The 21810-nt window shown below is 36.6% G+C and overlaps 2 protein-coding genes across 4 annotated transcripts; one reads left to right on the top strand and one right to left on the bottom strand.

Annotated features, from left to right (window-relative positions):
- The first annotated feature begins 3283 nt into the window (after nt 1-3283).
- Nucleotides 3284-18225, top strand: LOC119795533 (protein-glutamine gamma-glutamyltransferase 2-like). 3 transcript variants are annotated; one of them, XM_038303577.1, is made up of 15 exons: nt 3284-3411; nt 3758-3949; nt 4102-4335; nt 4483-4601; nt 4741-4869; nt 6820-6988; nt 7324-7456; nt 7589-7692; nt 8627-8715; nt 8899-9052; nt 11564-11652; nt 12586-12769; nt 13639-13799; nt 16121-16257; nt 17403-17550. In XM_038303577.1, the coding sequence occupies exons 1-15, from the start codon at nt 3402-3404 to the stop codon at nt 17548-17550; spliced, it is 2052 nt and encodes a 683-aa protein (XP_038159505.1). In that variant the 5' UTR covers nt 3284-3401. The 3 variants fall into 3 exon arrangements, with proteins under 3 accessions (XP_038159505.1, XP_038159504.1, XP_038159506.1); XM_038303576.1 differs by having other exon boundaries at nt 3294-3411; nt 3755-3949; nt 17403-18225; XM_038303578.1 differs by lacking the exons at nt 13639-13799; nt 16121-16257; nt 17403-17550 and adding an exon at nt 13420-13629 and having other exon boundaries at nt 3294-3411; nt 3755-3949.
- On the bottom strand, nt 18121-20787 carry LOC119795536 (DELTA-sagatoxin-Srs1a-like). Its single transcript, XM_038303580.1, has 3 exons — nt 20635-20787; nt 20263-20373; nt 18121-18716 (listed from the first exon to the last, which is right to left on the bottom strand). The coding sequence occupies exons 2-3, from the start codon at nt 20328-20330 to the stop codon at nt 18290-18292; spliced, it is 495 nt and encodes a 164-aa protein (XP_038159508.1). The 5' UTR covers nt 20331-20373; nt 20635-20787; the 3' UTR covers nt 18121-18289.
- Nucleotides 20788-21810: the final 1023 nt, after the last annotated feature.

The raw sequence follows: 21810 nt of genomic DNA, 5'->3' as shown, positions 1-21810 counted from the left end.
ATGAATCCATCAGTTGGGATTTCATTGAAAGTCTCTGTTTTTGTTTTAATAAAGCTTTAACTAAAGAGAACCAATTTGCAAATCACCAAGAAGACCGTAGACTTCACATTTGAAGCTATTTTAGCAATAGTCATTAGCCATCCAATAATCAGCAAGACTCGCCTTCATTGCGTTCCCTGTCTGCCCATCAACCTTTAAGCAGTCATGACTGCTCTCGTCGAACATATTCTTTGCCCCCAGCCGATTTTTCTGTGCATTTCTGATTTTTTGCTACATAAAGTATATGTGATTGGTTCATTGATTGGTTGGTTTATTGATTGATTGACTTTATGAATCTCACAGTGGAGAAATTTACTCGTTATATCAGCTCAAATAGTCAAAGAAGAAAAATGTGCCAAAGGAAGAAAAAGGTGTATGAGATATAAAAAGATTGTTTTGTACTTTTATATAATTTGGGCATGCCATATAATAATTAGAAATGTATTGATGTATAAGAATTCATGGAATTCATTTGCAAAGTGTCATATATGCATTAACTGTGTTTGCAGATGAGCTGAGCCCCGCTGCAGACTCCATGAAGACAGAGGGATTACATAAACTAAGATTTTTCTTTGGGCTTCAGAGCAAATGTATCTTATCAGCAAGACTGTATTTTGAATTTTTTTATTTAATCAGTTTTGGGTTTCCAGAGCTGTAGCCATCACTGTGGTTTTATCTGCCATGCACAAATGTAACAGTTTTATATTTGATGGGATCAAACAACTTTATTAAACCTTTGGAAGTCATCAGGACCAGCATCTTTATCTAAGGTTACCGTCCTGAGTGTTTATATACATTTATCCACTGCTCAGACTTAAGACTGTATTAGAGAAGCTGGTCACAAGTATAGTTAAATCTATGGACAATTTACTGAGGCAAAGCTGAAAGTATTTGGAAGAGTTTTGTATTTTAATGATCATAAACGACACATATTTCAGTTTATACAGATTTCTATTGGAAGATTTGTGGTACCTTTATGCATATAATTAAATTTCTCTAATGTTTTCTCTTAAATTAATGTGAAAGTCTTTTTCATAACTTATTCATCTGATGGGACAGACCACAAGCCTGTGTTTTAGCTCTATTTTACACAGAAAGACACATATGTAATGACTAAACTGTTAACATACACAGAACCTTCAAGGAGGAAACTCAAACTTTTACAGAAGAACAGCAAACAGCAAGACTGCATTTAAAACCCACAATGGTCCACAAAACAAATTAGTTTTTATTGATTTTTGCAGGTTATTAAAGTGACTTTTTGATTTATATTTGAAAGATAAGAAACTTGTGTTCGATTTATTTATTTATTTTTTTTGCAGCTTATGCAGTTTCACATCCAAATTATGACAGGCATAGATTTCATATCCTATTTGTGCTTTTAGGTTTAGTCAGTCAATTCTTTTGTCAGTTTTATACTATTTCTTATTTATTTCTTTTAAGTTCTGTTTATTATTTATTGGGCAGTTTGAATGTCAATGATTTGTTCTGAATTTATTCAGTTCAATTGTAATAAAAAGTGAGGATGTGATTATCAAACTTCTGGGGATCTGCTTTCCTTTTATCATTTCTTTGTTTCAGCCAAAACTTCTCAGTTGCATAGAGCTTATGAGAGAGAACAAGACATAGAGAAACGATGAAAATGTTAGATGGCCTTACTTTACCGAAGATTTAGATGGTAAATAAAATAAAGCAAACGTGGAAGGACATAGGAGCTTTGTTTTCCTTAATCGGATTTCAAGATTCAAGTAGGTTATATGTTCCTGGGTTTGACTATTTTGAAAAATATGGCAAATGTGCATTGAGTTTACTTGTTCTCCATGTTGGTTCTCTCGGCTCCTGAATAACAGGTCAATTGATCATCCAAGTTGTAAAACCATCCATTTTCTGTCACGCTTATCCCAAGCAGGATCGCAAGGGGTACTGGTGCCTATCTCCAGCTGTCTATGGGTGAGAGGCGGGGTAGACCCTGGACAGGCCCAAAATCAATTGCAGGGCAACACAGAGACAAACAGGACAAACAACCATTCATGCAAACACTCACACCTAAGGAGAATTCAGGGAAGCCAATTAACCTAACAGTGATGTCTTTGGACTGTGGCAGGAAGTTGGAGTACCCGTAGAGAATACACGCACGCTCAGTGAGAACATGCAAACTCCATGCAGAAAGAGTCCGGTCCAGAAACAAACAGGCAGGCAGACGGACGGACGGACGGACGGACGGACGGACGGACGGACGGCGGGCGGACGGACGGACGGACGGACGGACGGACGGACGGACGGACGGACGGACGGACGGACAGACAGACAGACAGACAGACAGACAGACAGATAGATAGATAGATAGATAGATAGATAGATAGCACTCACATCAGTGGAACATCATGCAAATCTCTAAAACAGTGGTATCCAAATGCAGTCCTAAGATATATTATCTTGCATGTTGACATTACATACAACAGTGGATTAATAAGCTAAACTGAGCAAACAGTAACAGTAAGGAGCAGCTTCCTAAAAATAGAATGAAGTAGAAAGTACAATATTTGACTCTGAAATCTAGTGGAGTGAAAGTTATAAGTACCCCCCAAAAATTACGCAAGTAAGGTAAAGATACTCAAAAAAGTACTTAAGTACAGTAATCAAATAAATGTACTTTGTTAATTTCCACCACTGACTGTAATGTATAATGAAACATCTGAAAAGACATATCCGTTATTGAATAAAATTGTAATGCAATTTCTATTGTATTAAATTATCTTCCACCCCTTCTGCCTATCTCTAGCTGTTATTGGGGCGACACAGGACAAACAGCCATGCACATGTAACGCAAACCACCATTTATGTAACAGATGACCTTAAAACTAATGATCCCAGAAAAGAACCCTTACATGCACTACAAGAACTACTGTACATGCAGAAAGAACCAGAACTTCCTTACTGCAAAGCTAATAAATCTAAATCGATGTTTTGAGGTGCAGCCTCATCCCAAAGAATTACTCCAAAATATAGGCAAATGGAGCGTTACATAATATTATTACTAATAAACGCCAAAATGATCATGTAATGAATTGAAATTAAGTATAGAGGTAATAAGATATGGAAATAAGCAGACAATTCACACCGCTATTTTTTTCCAGTTCCTTTCAACAAACTGGTTTGACAAAAAGAAGTTATATCTCTATCTCCCTCCCTGACTACAAACAGAGTGACTTATGTAGGTTCTAGAGGGGCGTCCTGATCAGGTTGCAAACGCTACAAATATCCCCCACTAGCTCTTACTCTGTCGGGTCAGTCAGTAAAAGCTGCCTGCAGCTGGAGTGAAACTTTCTCCTCAGAGGCTAAATAACCACTTCCCTGCAGATATGAGCCAAGGTAAGGCTGTGATATTTCTTTTTTAATTAGAATATTACTATGTTATTATTATTACATTATTATATTGCTTTAACTTGTGGTGGACGTCCTCTATGTTCTGCACACAGATTCATTTGAGTGTGAGATTGAATCATGAGTGAAATGTGATCAGTGGAGAAGGTGAATGAAATGAGATATCACAGATCAGTGCCATTAAAATGATAAGAGGAATGTTTATGTCAAATGATTTATGATCTATGAAGAAACAATTGCAAAAATAAAATGAAACCAACACTTTTTACTGTTTTTGTATATGCACACCTTTCCATTTTCTTTATATTCAAAAACAACTTTTTTTTCTTAGTAGAAAAAGTGTTGGATATTCAGCGCTGTGATCTGAACATTAAGAGTAACAGCAGCAGCCATCACACTGAGCTGTATGGAGAGGAGCGGCTGATTGTCAGGAGGGGGCAACCCTTCAGCATTGTCTTACACCTGTCACCTAGCAACAAAGAGTTCAAAGAGGGAGAAGAAAACTTCAAGTTTATTGTTGAAACTGGTAATCTTGATTTTTCTGATTAATCTGAAAGAAAATTTGCCTGCAAACCCAATGTAGACAAGATGGAGTTTTTTAGTTGTGTTTTTATATTGAATCAAAGGATTTTCATTTGGATTAAGGCAAACGTGATGGTTGCATCTATGTCTCTGCAGGTCCATTACCCAGAAGAGAATCTGATACTAAAGTTACCTTCAGTTCACAGGAATCCACTGTGGACACAGAGTGGAGCGCCTCTGCTTCCAAAGATGCCTCTGGAGGCACAATAACTGTATCTATCAGTTCGTCCCCCAAAGCCCCCATTGGGGAGTACACTTTGACCTTAGATCAGCTTGGTCAAAAGACCAGTTTGGGAAAGTTTGCTCTGCTTTTCAACGCATGGTGTCCACGTAAGCTCATAAAGTTAAATTATTTACTACAGATTTTCTTTCTTTTTTAAATCTAACATTGCAAAACAGTCTTCTTGACTGAAAATTACTACAGTTGCTAATATGGAAGTGTTGCAAATGTGTTTTATCTACTCTGTGAACTAACAGAGGATGCAGTCTACATGCAGAGTGAGGAAAAGAGGAAGGAGTATGTTCTAGCGCAACACGGGCTGGTCTACAGAGGAAATTTTAAAAGAATCAAAGAGAAACCCTGGAACTTTGGACAGGTACCCAGACCTCTTATTTAGTCTGTTTACTATTCACCACTTCAAAAAACAAGATATTACAACTTTGCATAAAATATACCCGTAGTTAATGTATTCGAATGTGCTCTGCTGATCTCCTGACCACTTCTCTTGTCTTCAGTTTGAACCAGGAATTCTAGATATCTGTCTGAAGATCCTGGATGACAGTCCTAAATTTGTGTCAGATGCTGATAAGGACAATTCGTCCCGGAGAAATCCTGTCTATGTGACCAGGGTGCTTAGCGCTATGGTAATAATAATAATAATAATAATAATAATAATAATAATAATAATAATAATAATAATAATAATAATAATAATAATAATAACAATAAGAGCTCTTGTGACACAAACATAAGTTTACATGCTTATTAATAAAAATGGATTTCATGATAATGAAAAGGTACAGATTTGGCATACTGGAACCCCAGCAGTTGTTTTATTCTTTTGAGGGGGGAGCGGGGTTTGATAGCAGATGAGTTATGGATTCAATGGATTGTTTCCCTGTATAAAACATATGCAAACTTATGCATATGCAAAACTGATGTACTAACCAGATGCACAGCGGGTAGAAGGAGCAGAGGAGTGTTTCGTTTTTTAGCCTTCATAAATACACAGAACATATGCTGATCATAAGAGAGTGCAAAATACATGGAGGAGGATATGCTAAGATAATTTCTCATCATCCATAATAGGATTTTAATGGAATGCATCTATATGTAGCGTGTTTAAACTCAGGCACAAACTTGGTTGCAGAAATGTTTGCAGTCATTGTGGCAGAGTAGGTGAAATAACAAGAGAGAATATTTGATGGGTGTCAACATATCTGGATTGTAAGGAATGAAAATAATTGATATAATATACCGGTATTAAGAAATCCTATTTTAGTGCAAACTCCTACTTCTATTGAATTGCTTTTCAATGGATTATTCCAGCGTTCCAGCAGAGGTACATGTCAGAGCAGTTTTTCTGTATCTGCAAACAGATATAATTTGAATGTCATCTGATACATTATGTAATTCAATGGATGGAAATAATCAGTTTTTGTAAAAGTTAGATAGGATTGCTTTGGGGGTTTTAAAGGAGAATTCCGGTTTTTAACACTTTTAGCCCATTTTCTGTAGTGTCCAGGATGAAATCGAATGATCGACACTGAGTTCTGTTGGAATAGTCAATATCCCTCCGCCACCGGAAACGGAAATGGGGCCTGTTTACACTTAGTTGTAGTCTTTTCGCAAGGCCCAAGTGTTTATGCTTCACTCTGTGTACTCCGACGTCGAGGTGCTAACGTCTCTGTTAAACACTTTAAAAAACTCTGAAAATGGAATACGAAAGGTGGATTCTTGAGGAGGACATATTGGACTTTGAGTTTGACGGTAGAGGATACCGTCGCCAACTAGTGGTCTGGAGTGTGCAACGCTTCAGATTCGAACCGGAAGCGGAAGTTTATAAGCGGTTGTGATGTATCGGAAAAAATAGTTCTGGGATTTACAAAATGCTAAATAAAACAAGACAGGAACGGTTTTTCTTCACAAAACTTTTTTTGGAACGTCATTGAACAGCGCTGACGACCCGGTGAGTAGCATATTTTAAAAAAAGAACGTTTAAGGTTGTTTTAAGGACATTATCGGACATGCACAATGGAAGCCATTCTGAAGCAGCCAGGGGGGGATTCTGCATGAGCCAAAAAGCAGAGACAGGACCAATTGTCAAAATTTTGGTGTCGATCATTCGATTTCACTCTGGACACTACAGAAAATGGGCTAAAAGTGTTAAAAACCGGAATTATCCTTTAAGTGTGGTGAAATCTAAAAAAAATCCTGACAGATTACTTTAACAGACTGAAAATTTTAGCTCTTTATTCCTCTGGAATTATGTGGAAATTTCCGCAAGGAAATCAAACACAGCTTCAGAACCTGGAATAAAATGTTATAAACAGATGGAACCAATGCTTTCTAGCTTGTGTCATTAAAAACTTACTATTATAACAGTTTTGGTGCCATTCACTGTATTTACATGCAACTCATCATTATCTTTGATATGAGGCAGCATTAAAATAAACTTGAGTTTTCATCTCAGTTTTCCAGTTATTACTTCACATGCATGTGCGCTCGACTTAATGCTTCTTTTATGTTTATATTTATTTCTCTTGCTGATATTCACACTGTGTGTCTTGCATGCTTGCTGCTGCTGCCTACAGATCAATAGCAATGATGACCGTGGTGTGCTGGTGGGAGAGTGGGCAGACTTTTCAGGAGGCAATCACCCTTCACCGTGGATGGGCAGCGGGGAAATTCTGCGTCAATGGGCAGAAAGTGGTCCAGTCCGTTACGGCCAGTGCTGGGTCTTTGCTGCTGTTGCCTGCACAGGTTAGATGTTACCTATAGGATAATTGGTTTTGTGTTTTTCTTTCTTCAAGGTTGAAACATGTTGCATTATTTATTGATGCTGAAAATGTCATACTATTATAGCCAACAGAATACAATTCATAAACATAAATCTTTAAGTTACACCAGTAATTTTCTCCACCTTCCTGTGTTCCTTCCCTACAGCTAATCAAAAGTCTAAAATTAGTCTGACAGCCTGATTTCTGATACCTCTGTTTGATCTTTCAGCATGTCTTCATGTCTATCTGCAGCCACTGAGACTATCTCAGTGTTTTAATTTGCCGCTGTAATGCAGAATGATGTTTATCCTTCTTCAGTATCCAGGGCTCTGGGCATTCCATGCCGAGTGGTGACTAACTTTGGATCAGCTCATGACACTGATGCAAACCTGGTGATTGAATGCTTGTACGATGAAAATGGAGACAGAATTTCTGGGGATGATTCAATATGGTGAATATAAACTGTGACCATGAAGGGAATAGATATACAGTAAACTCATTGTTCTCTCATTTGCATTTTTACTAAACAGATCTGCAAAAAAAAAGAAAAAAAAGTTTCTTTTTTGTTAAACATTCTCTTCAGGAACTTCCATGTTTGGGTGGACAGCTGGATGACTCGTCCTGATTTGGGAACCGAGTTTGATGGGTGGCAAACCAGTGACCCAACACCACAGGAGACAAGTGAAGGTAATAAAAAAGCAGTTAAAAAAATAAAAGTAACTAATATTCAATGATATTCATCATTACAGCCTGTGGGGTATGAGGCAATTTTTTTTTATTTTTTTTTTTTTACAAATGTCCTCCAAATAAATAAAAAACAAGAATAATCAAAATAACACAATTATTCACAACCTTTGACACTGAAAATGAGCATTGGTATATCTGGTTTCATTGATTTCCCCTCAAATGCTGTTGAAGATTTTCAGTTATCCAGCTCATAGTCATTCCAAAAAAGTTAAAAAACAAACCAATGGACTTTGTTTTCCAAGTTTGAAGACGTTTTGCTTCCCATCCAGGAAGCTTTTTCAATGCAATGAGGAATGCTCTGATCTTTATATTGTAGAAACCAAAAAACCTCTCTACAGACCCATGGCTCAACACAGGCAAGCTACCTCCTCCGGACAAGACTCAGCTGTACATCTACTCCTTATGGACAAAGGACGCTCATTTGAGGACCAGAATGTTTACATTTTGGACAAAGAAGACAGGTGGTTTTAAAGGGTTGTGAAGGAAGCCATTTATGTTAAGAGAGAAACTTGGAATATAAAGTCCAGTGGTTTGTTTTTCTTTCTTAACATTTTTTTTTTTTTTAGAATTTCTTGTCTCTCTATGATAATTTAGGAGCAGCTTCAGGATATGTGAATTGTCCTCAGGTCAGCCATTGCATGTGCACTCGATCACTCAGGCTTTATTGATGGAGTAGTCAGGCGGACCTGGCAGCCCGCATGAATTTTGCAGAAACACACCTTAAATCTTGTTCGACCAGGAGAAACCAACTTCTCTGGTCTGATGAAATCATTTTATAGGCTCAATTCCAATTATCCTGTCTGGAGAAAATTAGGAGCTGCTCATCACATGTTTTATTTATTTATTTTTTGTTTTGTTTCTGGATCTGTGGCAGGTGTTTTCTGCTGTGGCCCAGCTTCACTGCATGCAGTCAAAGAAGGAGAGGTGGCCATGAAGTATGACACCCCTTTTATTTTTGCTGAGGTGAGATTTCTTGCCTTATGCTCTAAAATGCAATAAGAAACAAAAACCTGTATTTTTATTGAATCACAGTTTATGTTTATCTTTATACTACTGTTATTTTTAAAAACTTTGTGCAGGTTTGAGTTTTTTAAGTGCATGTCACTTGTACTCAACCTTTAAAATTTAATTTTTTTATGGATTTAGGTTAATGCCGATGTGCAGGACTTGGTCCGCCTGTCCAATGGGAAGTTTGTGAAGTTCAGTGAATCCACTAAATCTGTTGGAAATTTTATCAGCACAAAAGCTGTCGGCTCAAATGAGAGACATGACATCACACACCAGTACAAATATCCAGAAGGTAATGCATCGTTTCCTTCCAAGCCAATAAAAAAAAAAAAAAACAGATTTCTAAAACTCGTGTCTAAAGGCAAATCATCTGAATTCAGTTCTGGTGCCACTCTTTCCTTCAGTGAAATAAGAAGTACATTTACAAAAGTAAAATATCTTAAGCCTGTTTTATATATAAATACCCTTTAACACTGCAGGAAAAGAGCTACAAGATTAACTTTCCACATTTAAGGTTGCAAGCTTCACTACACATCTAAATGGTTTTCTGATGTGAAAAATTAAGTAAAAATGTAAAAAAAAAAAACATTTCATTCTTTTTTTTTCTCCTTTTACTTAATATTTTTATTGGAAGCAAACATTTCATGACAAGAACCAATGTTTTTTTTACAGCAAATATTCCATTACAGCCTTTACAGATATAAGTGATATTTCAATAGATATGATTTGCATACAAAGAGCAGAGATATACACTTACCATTCTACAAAATATTTGTTTTCTTTTTTTATTAAAAACATTTCTTTTAGCTTAATAGTATTTTAGTGTAGGGGCCACAACCATCGGTAATCTGACTGTTTGCATGCCGTTGCACATACATACCTGTCACTCTCTGACAAAGACTTGTAATGAAGGCCTTTATCATAGCAGCATACTCAGCGGCCAGATAAAATTGTCATTGCTATTATGAAACAAGCTTTTTTGAGTATATCACAGTTTTGTCTATGGGTAATTATTTTCATTAAACTAGTTAAACTAGCTCATTAGACTTCTGAAATTATTTCTAATGAAATTATGATGTAACTCTATATGTATAAGATGTATACATGTAGTTTTGTTTTTCTCCTATTGGAATAGCATATCCATACCTTAAATTCTGAAGAGCAATATATTTATTTTTTGGTCCTTTAAAGTTAACACTCACCGAAAATGTTAATGTTTTTTCGAGATGTTAGAATAAATTTTCAACTCATTGGACTGCAAATGCTTTTTTAAGCTATTCCATTGTCTGTGCTTGTGATTTTAAGGTTGCTGATTTTTTTTAAAGTTTTCTAAACACTAATTCAGACAAAATAAAATTGTTAGGAATTTCCAAGCACAGAATCAGCATCCTTAGAAAAGTTTGACTCATTTAGATTCAGCTATCCTGATTATCTATGTTAAAGGGGCACAGTCAAGTTATAAATATGCCTTTAAATAAAAGGCTGAAAACTATTAGATCTTAATAAGGATGGCTACGAAATGGAGCACAGCCGTCCTGTAATGGGGCAGAGCAGCGTTTGGCGACATTAATGAAATAAACCATCAGATAGTCACTTATTCGGTCTGTCTGTCTGGGAATCAAATATTTTGGGTTTTTACCCTGATCTTGGACCTTTCCTTATAGTTTCATATGTCTGTTTTTATTGTAAATATACACAAACAGCTTTATTTTCAAACAAACTGAGCAATGAAAAGATGTAATTTACTATATCGTCGCTGTCGGACGGAAACCTCGTATGTCCAAAACCATAAAGTTTACAGGAAATTGTAAAAACAGCGACAGCGGAAGAGTCCAATGGAGTAATGAGATTAAGTCCCAACTTTTTTTCAACACTTTTAATTGGTTAATATTTTCCAAAACATACGTTCACACGTGGGGACTGACCAATGGTATCAATTTATGAAAAAAAAAAGTCCAAAATGGGAGTTACAAGGTTTTTTCCCGACAGCGACTATATGCAAAACTTTAAAATAACAAATAATAGGCCAGCAGGATGTACTAATCTTTCAGAAAAAAAATCTCGTATGCAAGCAGAGAGAGCGGCGTATAAAATCTAAAAAAAAATGTTAATCATGTGACCATGTAGCTTTAAGATTTGGACGCATTTAAGTTTTTGTTTTAAAAAAGTTTTTGTGTTTTTTAGCTATCTAACCTTTAAAGTTCCAGTTATTTTTTATGCAATTACATAGCTTTAGGAGCTATAGATTATTCAGAAAGACAACTTTGTCACCTTTAACTGTTGCTAACTTAGGCATTTGTTGTTGCAAAACAACTAATTTTAAGTTTTAAGAATTTCAAGCTTCAAATTATGAGAGAAACCATGTGTTTTAATTTTAGTGAAAAAAACAATTATAAAATATTTTCATTACAAACAGCTCATGAATAATAAAGAGGTTTTTGTCTGATTTCCAGTAATTATTTTAATATTGGGATGTTATTAATAATTTCCAAAGTATTATATTTTCTTTAAGTGTAAATATGCTGAGTTTCAACTGAAATAGATTTGAGGATATCAAAACCTAATAGTTTTGAGCACAAATGTATATAGAAACATGCAATTACATGCCATATATTTCCCTGAAGAAATCAAGAAAAGTGTTCCTCAGATTATGAGAACTACAATTTAGTATGTTGATTAATTTACTAATACTTTTCAAACTTTTTAAAAGCAAGAAGGTCTTATCAGATGCTGCAGTGATTTCAGCTATCTTTAGCATTTCTACTGCCAAACCATATTTATTTATAATCTTGATGGTTTTCAGGCTCAAAAGAGGAGCGGCAGGTGTATGAGAAGGCCCAGAAACGCAACAAGCTGCTGCAGACAGGAGAAAAGCCAGGGCTCCATCTTAAGGTCATTCTACTTTGTTCAACTATATGCTGTCCTATTTATCATTCATGAAAAGATTTGTTAAACCCTAAAAAATTCTAGGTTGTTAGATATAGCTGATGTCCATAGTTATTTGTAAATTATGTAGTCTTCTCTACCCATAGGCCTGGTTTTAGGATTTAAGTAATGATCGGTAAGGTTAGAGAAGGTGAATAGAAAAAATATAGATCAACTTTCATACTAATTATAGCTTATATTGATAATAATTAATAAAATTACTCTATTTAGAGACCAGGGAGATAATGGGAACACTTGTTTATATCCTGAGGCAAAGAGAAGCAGCAGGGAAAGGTTTTCCTGGGCTCATTTTCATTCTTTTGTCAGCACTGTAACTGTACCATTTCTTTGCAAAACTTAGGCAAAATAATTTTAAAGTCTTGTCTAAGAGTTATTTACCATACGAAGTATTAAAGTGTTATTTTAAAGAGTGATCTCTTTAGCCTAAAAAAAAACATGGGATAAGCCCCAAGCCGAAAGCAGCAGGCTATATTACACCTACATGTTGTAGTTGTTTCTGCTCCAATACACTTGATTCGTTGGCTGAATGAAGTCTTTATTTTGTGCAGATACCTGTTTTTGAGCCATTTATGTAAAGATAATCCAAAAAGGAGAGGGGTGTAGCTCCACAAAAACCTTATCTGTTTGTTCCACCTTTCTACTGTCTTGCTCCTCTTTTACTAAATCAGTCTTTATGTTTATATTTAATGTATTGCATTTGATCAAGCAATGTAAACAGGGTCAAAACTGACTATTCAAAATAAACTGCAATGCTCACTAATTAAAAAGATAAGTTAGTGGAAAGAATGACAGACAGCTGGTTTGAATGATTTCTGTCTACATCAGTTCCTGCAGGACTTTCACAAATTACTTTTTATTTTCTTCTTCTTCTATTTTAAGATCAAGCTGGCTAAAAACATGATTGTCGGCTCCAACTTTGAGGTGTATGCTGTCCTGACAAACAACTTCTTGGACGCAAGGACCTGTAACCTGCTTTTCTTTGCCAGAGCGATCAGCTACAATGGAAAACTCGGTGACAGCTGTGGATTTTCATCGGACAACTTAGAAGTGCCCTCTGGAGAAGGTTTGTACGAGCACCTTAGTATCTGTTCATTTTCTTTAGGAAGTGCTACTTTTTTTAAATGGAAGGGAAATCCTCCATAGTTTTAAATTTCAACACAAAGAAAACTTTGAAATAAGTAACCTGTATTTGTATCCAGTACCATTTACTATAAAACATAAATAATCTAGATTCTAGATTATTTATGTTTTAGATCATTAACAAATTTAAATGAATTGTTCCTTGGCATGAGGTGCACATTTTTCTTTAAATCCATTTATAAGTTTATAAATAAGGCACATCGTGTTTCTGCAGCCTCTGGTGTTTGTTCTGCTCACACCTTCTTCATTCACTCTGCTTTCCTGTTTTATCAGCAGATCAAGACTTCAAGTGATGCATGGCTCCCCTTTTCTGTGTTTGTGCCTACAGTATATAAACTCTTGACTTTTTTGAGTCCGATGCTGAAGTTGTCAATAGTCAGTGCTGCCACTCTCTGGTTAGGGTGGAACTGCTTGTTCTGCCAAATACCTTTCCTGAATCCGTATTATAATGTGGATTATGACCAAAATTTAATGGATTGTTCCTTGAACTGAGGTGCATTTATGGTAAAAAAAAAAAAAAAAAAAAAAAATCTTAAAATCCGTTCAAAACTTTTCCAGTTATGCTGTTCACAGACAGAGAGACAAACTCGACTAAAAACATAATCCCCTTGGTGGAGGTAACCAGGCAGTTACATGAAGGCCTCAGAAAATTTTAGAGAGAAAATTATAAACCCAACATCCTCAAGCTAAAGGAGCAAAGCAGCCAGATGAGCGATTTGGTTGGTGAGAAAAGCTGCGTTACTTAACTTGTGTCAGTGGTCATCATTTTTAGACATCTTATGCTTTGTTCAGAGAGACGTCTTTCTCTGAAACTGGAGTACAACAGATATGGAACAGCGATCGACCCTGATATGATGATTCAAGTGTCGGCCATCACCATCGACAAGCAAACCATAGATTTCCACAAGGCTGAAAAAATAATTGTGCTAGATGAACCGGACGTGGGGATCAAGGTAAGAATAATGCAGGACATCTGAAAAATGATGGAAACAAGCATGGCCGCGGGAAGTGGGGATGCTACAGCATCCCCTAGTGGCAAGAGGGAGATTTTAAAATAATTTATTAAAAATGCACAATTTATAAATTTCTTATCAATATTTTTGGAAATGATTTTTACTTTTTTATATTTTACTATTATGTGTATTTGGATTTTAATTTAATTTTGAAGCCTATAAACACAAGTTCACAGAAGTTACGTTGCCTTAGCAACGTCAAGCAAGCTAAAGGTTGCCGAGTAAAGAGTTATCCACTCGTGGCAGGAGACTAGTAAATTTACATAGTCTAATGACAGGAAAGAGGAGAAAATATGGCACAGAAACGCATTTCTGACTTTTTTGTAAAACCACCACCAGTGAAGAAGAACACTAGTACCGCGACCACAGCAACAGAGAGCGGCCAGAATGAGGAGACTGTCCGCCCGCTCTGATGGCAGTGAAGTTTAATTAATAGCACATATATTCACCTGAAAACTGATGTCTGTGTTTAACAGACCCTAATTGCGTGCACTGAAGTGTAAAAGTAGTGAAAACTCAATCTATTCATTTATTTTTATGTAATGTGTTTTAAATAGGTCTATAGGCTTGTAGGTCTTTTGTCCAAAAAAAAGGTTGCACATTTTTGTAAAATATTGACACTTGGCAAAAAAACTCTTTCCAAAAAAAAAATTGTTTAATTAACTAGTAAATACAACATTGATCCCTCTAGTTCCTTAACAGTCCAAACCTTTTCTGAGCTAAATTTGATTTTTGCGCACATTGGAAGTGCAATTCACCTCAAATCTATGTTGTAATTTTAACAACTGAAGCATCTAAATTTTAACTCCACACAGTTTTTTCTCACTTGATTAACTAGCAGGTGCAGCGAGATTCATGCTCTTGAAGTTTTCAACATGCTTGTCCCATCAAAACTGCATCTGTGTATTCTATTAGTGTTTTATGTAATAAGGAGTGCATGATTGGGAAGTGGAGGAAAATGGCTCAACTAGAAACCCATGGCCGATCACCAACAATGTCAGGCTACACAATAGAAGCATTGATCAGCGAAGCAGTCTAGAGGTCTATGGGGGCTCTGGAGGGGCCGCAAAGATCCACAGATGAGGCAGAAATATCTGTCCACTTGACAAATTATGCACTCCACAAATTTGTCTTTAAAGAAAAATTGGCAAGACAAACATGATTGTAAAAAACATGAGAGATAATGTCTTGAAACTGAAATTAAATTGTGAAAAACTCAAAATGAGGTGGAAAACCCTACACATCACTACGAACATAACGTACTTCCATTGTCCTATTGGTTATGCACGGCGGTGGCAGCATTACAAACATTAAAGGCGGAGTTTTAACGTGCAGCAGGAAAATGACCCAGTACATACAATCGAAGCATCTTCTTATGTTTAAATGTCCAAGTCAAAGGCCAGATCTAAATCAAGTAAAAAAAATCAGTGCAAACACATGATGCCACAACAGGATTTGTGTTAAAAAAATAAAAAACATCTACAATTATTTCTCTATATCTGTTAGTCAGTGGTTTTTACTGGTTATTAAATAGAATGTCAATAAACGAACTGTATATGAAATGTTTAAAAGTTAACTTCTGCAAAGCATTGAACTTCTATTAACTGACTGCAGACATTTACAAACAGCTTAAAACATAAAAAATGTTCAACACTAACGCTTCTGTTTATGTTTGAGTTAGACCTAAAGATATGGATTTGTGTTAGAATTACATGAGAGCAAATACCTGCCCCTCAAGACAGTAATTTACAACACAGCATATTACAAGAAGACATTTATCCATAAAAATAAACTTAAACTGATTTGTATATTTCTTTTCTCTATTCAAGTGAAATGAAATGGTTAACCAAACTAACTTAATTCACAAGATTGTGTCCTACTGTTATCAATGATTATATTACAAATGTGAAAAATATAAACATAAAAGAAAAAACACGACGCTTTGTTTTAAACATTTTTGGCGAGGGCGCCACCATGTTGCCAGCTAAACCTCTCAACCATGAGGTATAGCTGGTATAGTATATGAAAAAAGCTTAATCTTTTTTATTTTATGTTTACCGTATATACTTCATATTTGTACTATAATTATTGACAACAGTAAGACACAATATCTTGAACTAAATTAGTATGGTTAACAGTTTCATTCCCACTTTAAAAGCAAGAATGTGCTCACAGTTCATGTTTTAAAAATCTACCAATATGTCCACCTGATAGCACTTTATGTCATCTCTTTTATGGGGAACCTGATCCTCCGTCTGCAGCTGCTGGGTGAAACCAGAGTGAACCAGCCTGTGACTGCGCAGCTGACCTTGTTAAACTCTTTACCAGAGCCGCTGCTAAACTGCAGCTTCGCTATAGAGGGCATCGGTCTCACAGACGGCAAACCCATAAAAGCAAAGTATGTCAAGTTTTTACCTCATTTATCTGCAAAGAGATCCTGGATTACGAATGTGTATTGTATGTGATATAATATATTTCAAGACAAAGGATTTTTTTTTAATAAAAAGAAGGGAGTGTTTTAAATTTTAGCAGTAACCCTGCTATGACCAATACTTACTGATGACCAATATTCAGAGAGAAAGAGAAAAATGTAAATGATTAGAAAATATGTCAATGTATGTCAAATAAACTGTCAATAAAACACAGATACCCTAATGCTACGTTCACACCCCAAGTGCTGAGTAGTAGAAGCAATGGGTCTACAGTTGACACACATTAAGGCTCATTAAAGGTTGTGCAGTGCATCTAGAACAGCATCGCATCGGAGCAACTGAAGAAGCTCCACATGCACTTCTGGGCATCCTAGGCGCATGACACACTTCACAAACAGCAGATGTTGGAGTTAGATAAGATTAGCTTTTGCTGCTTGAAGTGCCACATCAACCAATCAGAGCGTTGCTGATGCAGAGTGCTATTATCACTCCAATAAAACTGTTTATCAACGCCTACATTGACTTAAAATGTCTAAACCTGCCAGCAAAATATGTTATATTTTATCCTCCTGGTGCCTGCAGTTTGTACCACATACCTGAAAAACGCTAACATCTGCATCCAGTAACCACGAATAGTAGGGGAAAATCTCCAAGAGGTGGCCAGGCCTGAGGCAGCTGCTGCTGGGCATTCCCAGTGACAGCCGGTATGTGGGGGTCTGAGGTGCCGATAATAAAAAAGGCAGGATCGTAAATTTCGATGAATTGACCGCACAGATGATGTTTTAAGGTGGACTTTCTCACTTAAAAATATATTAAAACTACTTTCTACCCACCTATAACAGCAAATATAGCAAAGCCGTTCTCTACCATTGAACACAGGAGCAGCAGAAGCATCAGACGCATCTGGACACACTTTACTGGACGCAACTCAGGAGCATCAAGGATGCGTCTGACCTTAATGTGTACAAACATCCTAAATGATGCTGCAGGTTCTTTTTTGCTGCTGAAATTGGATTAGGTGTGAACGTAGCATAAGAACTAAGAACAACAGAGCAAACATAAACCTATAAAAGCTAGAGGCCCAAATAATTGTGATGAATCTGTCTTACAGGGTGGGAACTGTGGGAGCGAAGCAAGAAGCAAAGGCTAGCATTGACTTTAAGCCCACCATCACCGGCTCCAGTGTACTGCTGGTGAACTTTGATAGCGACAAACTGAAGAACATCAAGAGCTTCATTGATGTCGTTGTGAAAGAATGAATCAGACCACAACTCTTGGCAATCGAGCCATTTGATGTTATAGTTTAACTTAAAGCCATAATGTTTTCATTTTATGAGATTTAAATGTACAGTAATGAAAAAGGAGTAAAGATTTTTGTCAATATACACATATGTTTGAATTTGTTAATAGAGTACATTCATTACACTGCTGTTATCCAAATAAGAGGAATTTGTGCAGAAGGCAAAGATAGAATTGAAATGGAAATAAAACATTTGGAAAGGAATCATAAACATATACAAATAAAAGCTTATGAATTCTTGAAAACAGCTTCCGAGACTATAAATAATATTACGTTCACAGGTAACAATTATGGTAGACATTTATTCAACCAGCATGCGTCCTCAGATCATGCAACTACTTTAGCCTTATATTAGTTGGCTTTTGTTGTGTCCTCCCTGAGCTGTAATTATTCTGTCCAATCACCATCCTTATATGCCACACCTGGGAAGTGAATAAATTGTCTCAGGTGAAGGAAAAGTGCTTGCAACTGTATGTGCATGTAGTAAGTCCTTGATCTTTGGAGCTTATGAAAAATGGAAGCAGTAACATAAGTTTTGCTTTTTCTATCTTTATCAACAACATATATTTAAGGGTTAGAATGTATAATTTAAGACTTGACATTACATCAGATCAATAAACAAAGGAAAAGAACATTTCCAATTTTTTCTTTATCACGAAAACAAGTGATCATGTTGTCTGGCTTAAACCACTAAAGACTTAATACAAGCCAGTGTCATTGACCTCCACTGTCAGGACGGCTTCACCTGAATCTGTCATGGAGGCACTTATGATAACATAGTCACCCTCATAAAAAATGCCCGACTCATCAGCTTTTCCTCTGACAAAGTTACTCTCACCTCCATTGTACATCTTGTCGTAAAGACTGTGGTCACAGTTTTTATCTTTATTAAAGATTCCCACAGCAAACCAGTTGGAGTAAAGGATTCTGTCATAAGGCACAGAGAACATGACGGCCATGATGTGGCTGTAGTCGTTCAACTCGGCATTGAAAAGGTCGTAAGTAAAGACACCAACGGCCCCTGTAGCTGCTCCTTTAGTCTTTTTAAAATGTGCCTTCACGGCAGAGCAAGGACCAACCATTGGAGGCAAAGGCACCTCACAGAAGCCGCTCTCAGTGTAGACCCTGGAAAAATGGAGAAATAAAAGCAGATTGGGTTTTTTTGCAATGTGAGAAATTCTCTTCCTGGGCGGGGTTTTATCTTATTATTTGATCTGCAGTCATGAAACCATTCACAACAGACTTTTTTTCTTTCTCAAATGCTGGCTGTATATGATATAAGTGTTCTGATGGAAATTTTGATGAATCTCCTAAATTTGTAATTAAAACCATTCTTCACTTAAGACATTTAAAATTTGTTTACAACATATCATTACATATTTGTACAAGAACACAATAAAATATATGTTTTCTGTGTAAAATTTGGACAAAAAGTTACAGTTAAATGTATTAGTTTGTTTTAAAGGGGTCATAGAATGATTATATAGGGTGTTTGGTGTTGGTCCTTAAGGTCTCTTAATAGCATGTGTAACTTTGGTTGGGCTGAAAATGGCATATTTGCTGTTCTATGAGCCCTAATGCAAGCCTGTTTATAAGCCTCAGAATGAAACAACAGGTTTTCTTCCTTTTATGGTATGTTCATGAATATTTAGATGAGCTGCACGCTGATTGGTTGCTTTACAATGAGCGAAGCTGATGAGCATCATAGCAACAAGCACTCACTCACTGAAACGTCGAAATTTTTGATATAGGTAGAAACCAGACGTCCTCTTTTTCCCAGACATGTCCTACTTTTCAAACCTAAAAAAATGTCCTTAGGGAATTTCAAAATCGTCCGGGATTTTGGTTGAATACAGTGCAGCAGAACCGAGCCGTGAGCTCCGGGGCGGGTCTGACCTGGGGAAGGAGCGACCAAACCTGACCCTGTGAAGGTAGCCTGGACACCGGCGGCCCTGTGCTTCCCCCCGTCTGCTTTACAAAGTAAGGCAGGCGAAGCATACCGTCACCGGGTCAGGTTCGGTAACCCGGTCGCTGGGATTCCCGGACCAGCCCCGGAGCTCACTGCTCGGTTTGAATGCCCGGTCGGGTCCAGCCAGTGGCCCAGCAGCCCCCCCAAAGTTTAGCAAATTGTGCTTTGAACTGTCCAAGATTTTGAAAGCTGTCTTCAGTAAAATGCTTAGAGCAAATAAACAGCTGGGAATCAAACTTTACAGGGATCTTCTGGTAGACAAAAATAATCCATGCCTGTCAAGTCTTCAGATCCTTGGAAAGACTGTGAAAATGTTCCCCTTTCTCCGTTCAGCCTGGAACACTGCATTTACTGTATGTCAATTTTTCGACAAAAGTACAGGTCAGAACCAAATAAGGCAACATCCCCGAGTTTACGTCAACTTGGGGCTTCGTTTGGGTTTGCTTGTTTTATGGTGGAAGTTTGGAATTGTGAGATTTGCATAGAAAGGAGGTGTCGATGGGGTTTGAACTTCTCTGTACGTCACTTTCACCCACTGAACTATTGTTATTCATCTATAACAATGTACACTCGGTTTTGCATTCTATGACCCCTTAAAATTACTACCAAATTCCTTATGAAATGTCCATTGTCACATTTCCTTTGCTGTTGTATGGACACTGTTGTAAACCCACAAATTGGGTCTTAAAAGTGACGCATTACCTTGGGTTGGAAAGAGTGTAGGAGTTTGTGTTGTTCTTAATCTCAACAGAGCACTGACGGTGAGGCATTGTGTTGAGGTTTGCTGAGTGGGGTAAGAGACCAGACTGTGACCTGCAAAAAAAAACATATAAAAAAAACCTTTAAAAAATAAGGTTATGGACCATATGGATAAGCTGGATTTAAAAAAAAAATAATATTTTTAATATACAGAAATATGTAATTCAGAAGGATAGTCAGGTAAATGTCCAAGAGGAAAATTTTTTTATTAAATTGCAGCTAACGAATTGATTTAATGGGAAAAATCTAAAAATAAACGTCAACAGGTTGCACACTTTTAAATATGGAACATTTTCTAACTGCAGCTTTGCTTACCTTTATTCAGCCTGCTTGTTCAAAAGAAATACAGATGATTCTAGAAGACAGATTGGGGATCCTGGTTCCAGACTGAATGAAGCCACTCTGCGTCAGCTCGTGACTGACGAGGTTTTATTGACACAGATAATCAGGACCTTTAACATTTGACTTCCTCTTTATCTAACTCTGAGCATTTTCCCCAGTGTGACACAAATTATCACACAGGGAGATAAGAATAGGCTGATTCAATCACAGTGTGTTTAGCTTCTGTTAAAAGGTTTGCTTTGCTGTTTTTCACTTACAAAAAAGTTGTTGGGAATATAGAAACAGATTAATTAGTGATGGTTGTATAGTACTAAGATGAAATATCCCTATAATATGGGCAACAAATGAATGGTTTTCAGTTTATCAGCCAAGAGTGTGTCCTTTAACCAGGATACTACCACACTGTTGTTAATCTGAATCATTAATAAAACATAGGCATCGGTTCCTGGTAAATAATGACAGGGGCATATTTGTTGGGTTTTTAACAATCAAATCAGAAACTTGACTCTTCAACAATGTTTCAGGAAAAAAAACTCTTAAAAATTAAAATATGGTTGTTGTTATAGAGGTGATTTATTTGCATTGCTTGAAATTATTGCATAAGGACAATTAAAATCACCTCCCCACCTAAATATCTGCCTATTGAAGTAAACCACTAAATTTATTAATCTTGCTTTATTGTGACTAAGATAAAAAAAAGGAGTCTTAGAAAACAGCAGAAATTAAAATTTAAAAGTCTTAAAGTTTTGTTAACAGACTGATCTCTCGTTGAGAGACGCCAAAGTAACCAGAAACAGGCTATGGAATACGTATGTGTGTACTTTGGTTCTGTGTGTACCAAAGTTCACACACAACCAAGATACACGAGGAGACACTTAGAAAACATTTATAACTTCTTGTATGTTTGTGTTTCTATAAAACATATATTACCATTGGTCTAGAAATAAGCAATGGCTTAATTGTTGCTTTATTTGTCACAGAACCTGGAGCAGCATGGGAGACATTTCAGTTTCCATACAGCCTATACAGGAAAAGACCACAGACATTATAAATGGGGGGACACGGGGTCTGGGGCCTTGCTGCACCTTAAAGGCCTGAACGGCACATTAGTTAAGAGAAAAAAAAGAGAAAAGGCTCACAATGGGAAAG

Source organism: Cyprinodon tularosa, unplaced genomic scaffold (genome assembly GCF_016077235.1).
Source record: "Cyprinodon tularosa strain WSP-4 unplaced genomic scaffold, ASM1607723v1 ctg513, whole genome shotgun sequence".
In the NCBI taxonomy this organism is placed as follows: domain Eukaryota; kingdom Metazoa; phylum Chordata; class Actinopteri; order Cyprinodontiformes; family Cyprinodontidae; genus Cyprinodon; species Cyprinodon tularosa.
Note: the sequence above shows the minus strand (reverse complement) of the source record. Positions and strands in the feature narration are given on the sequence as shown.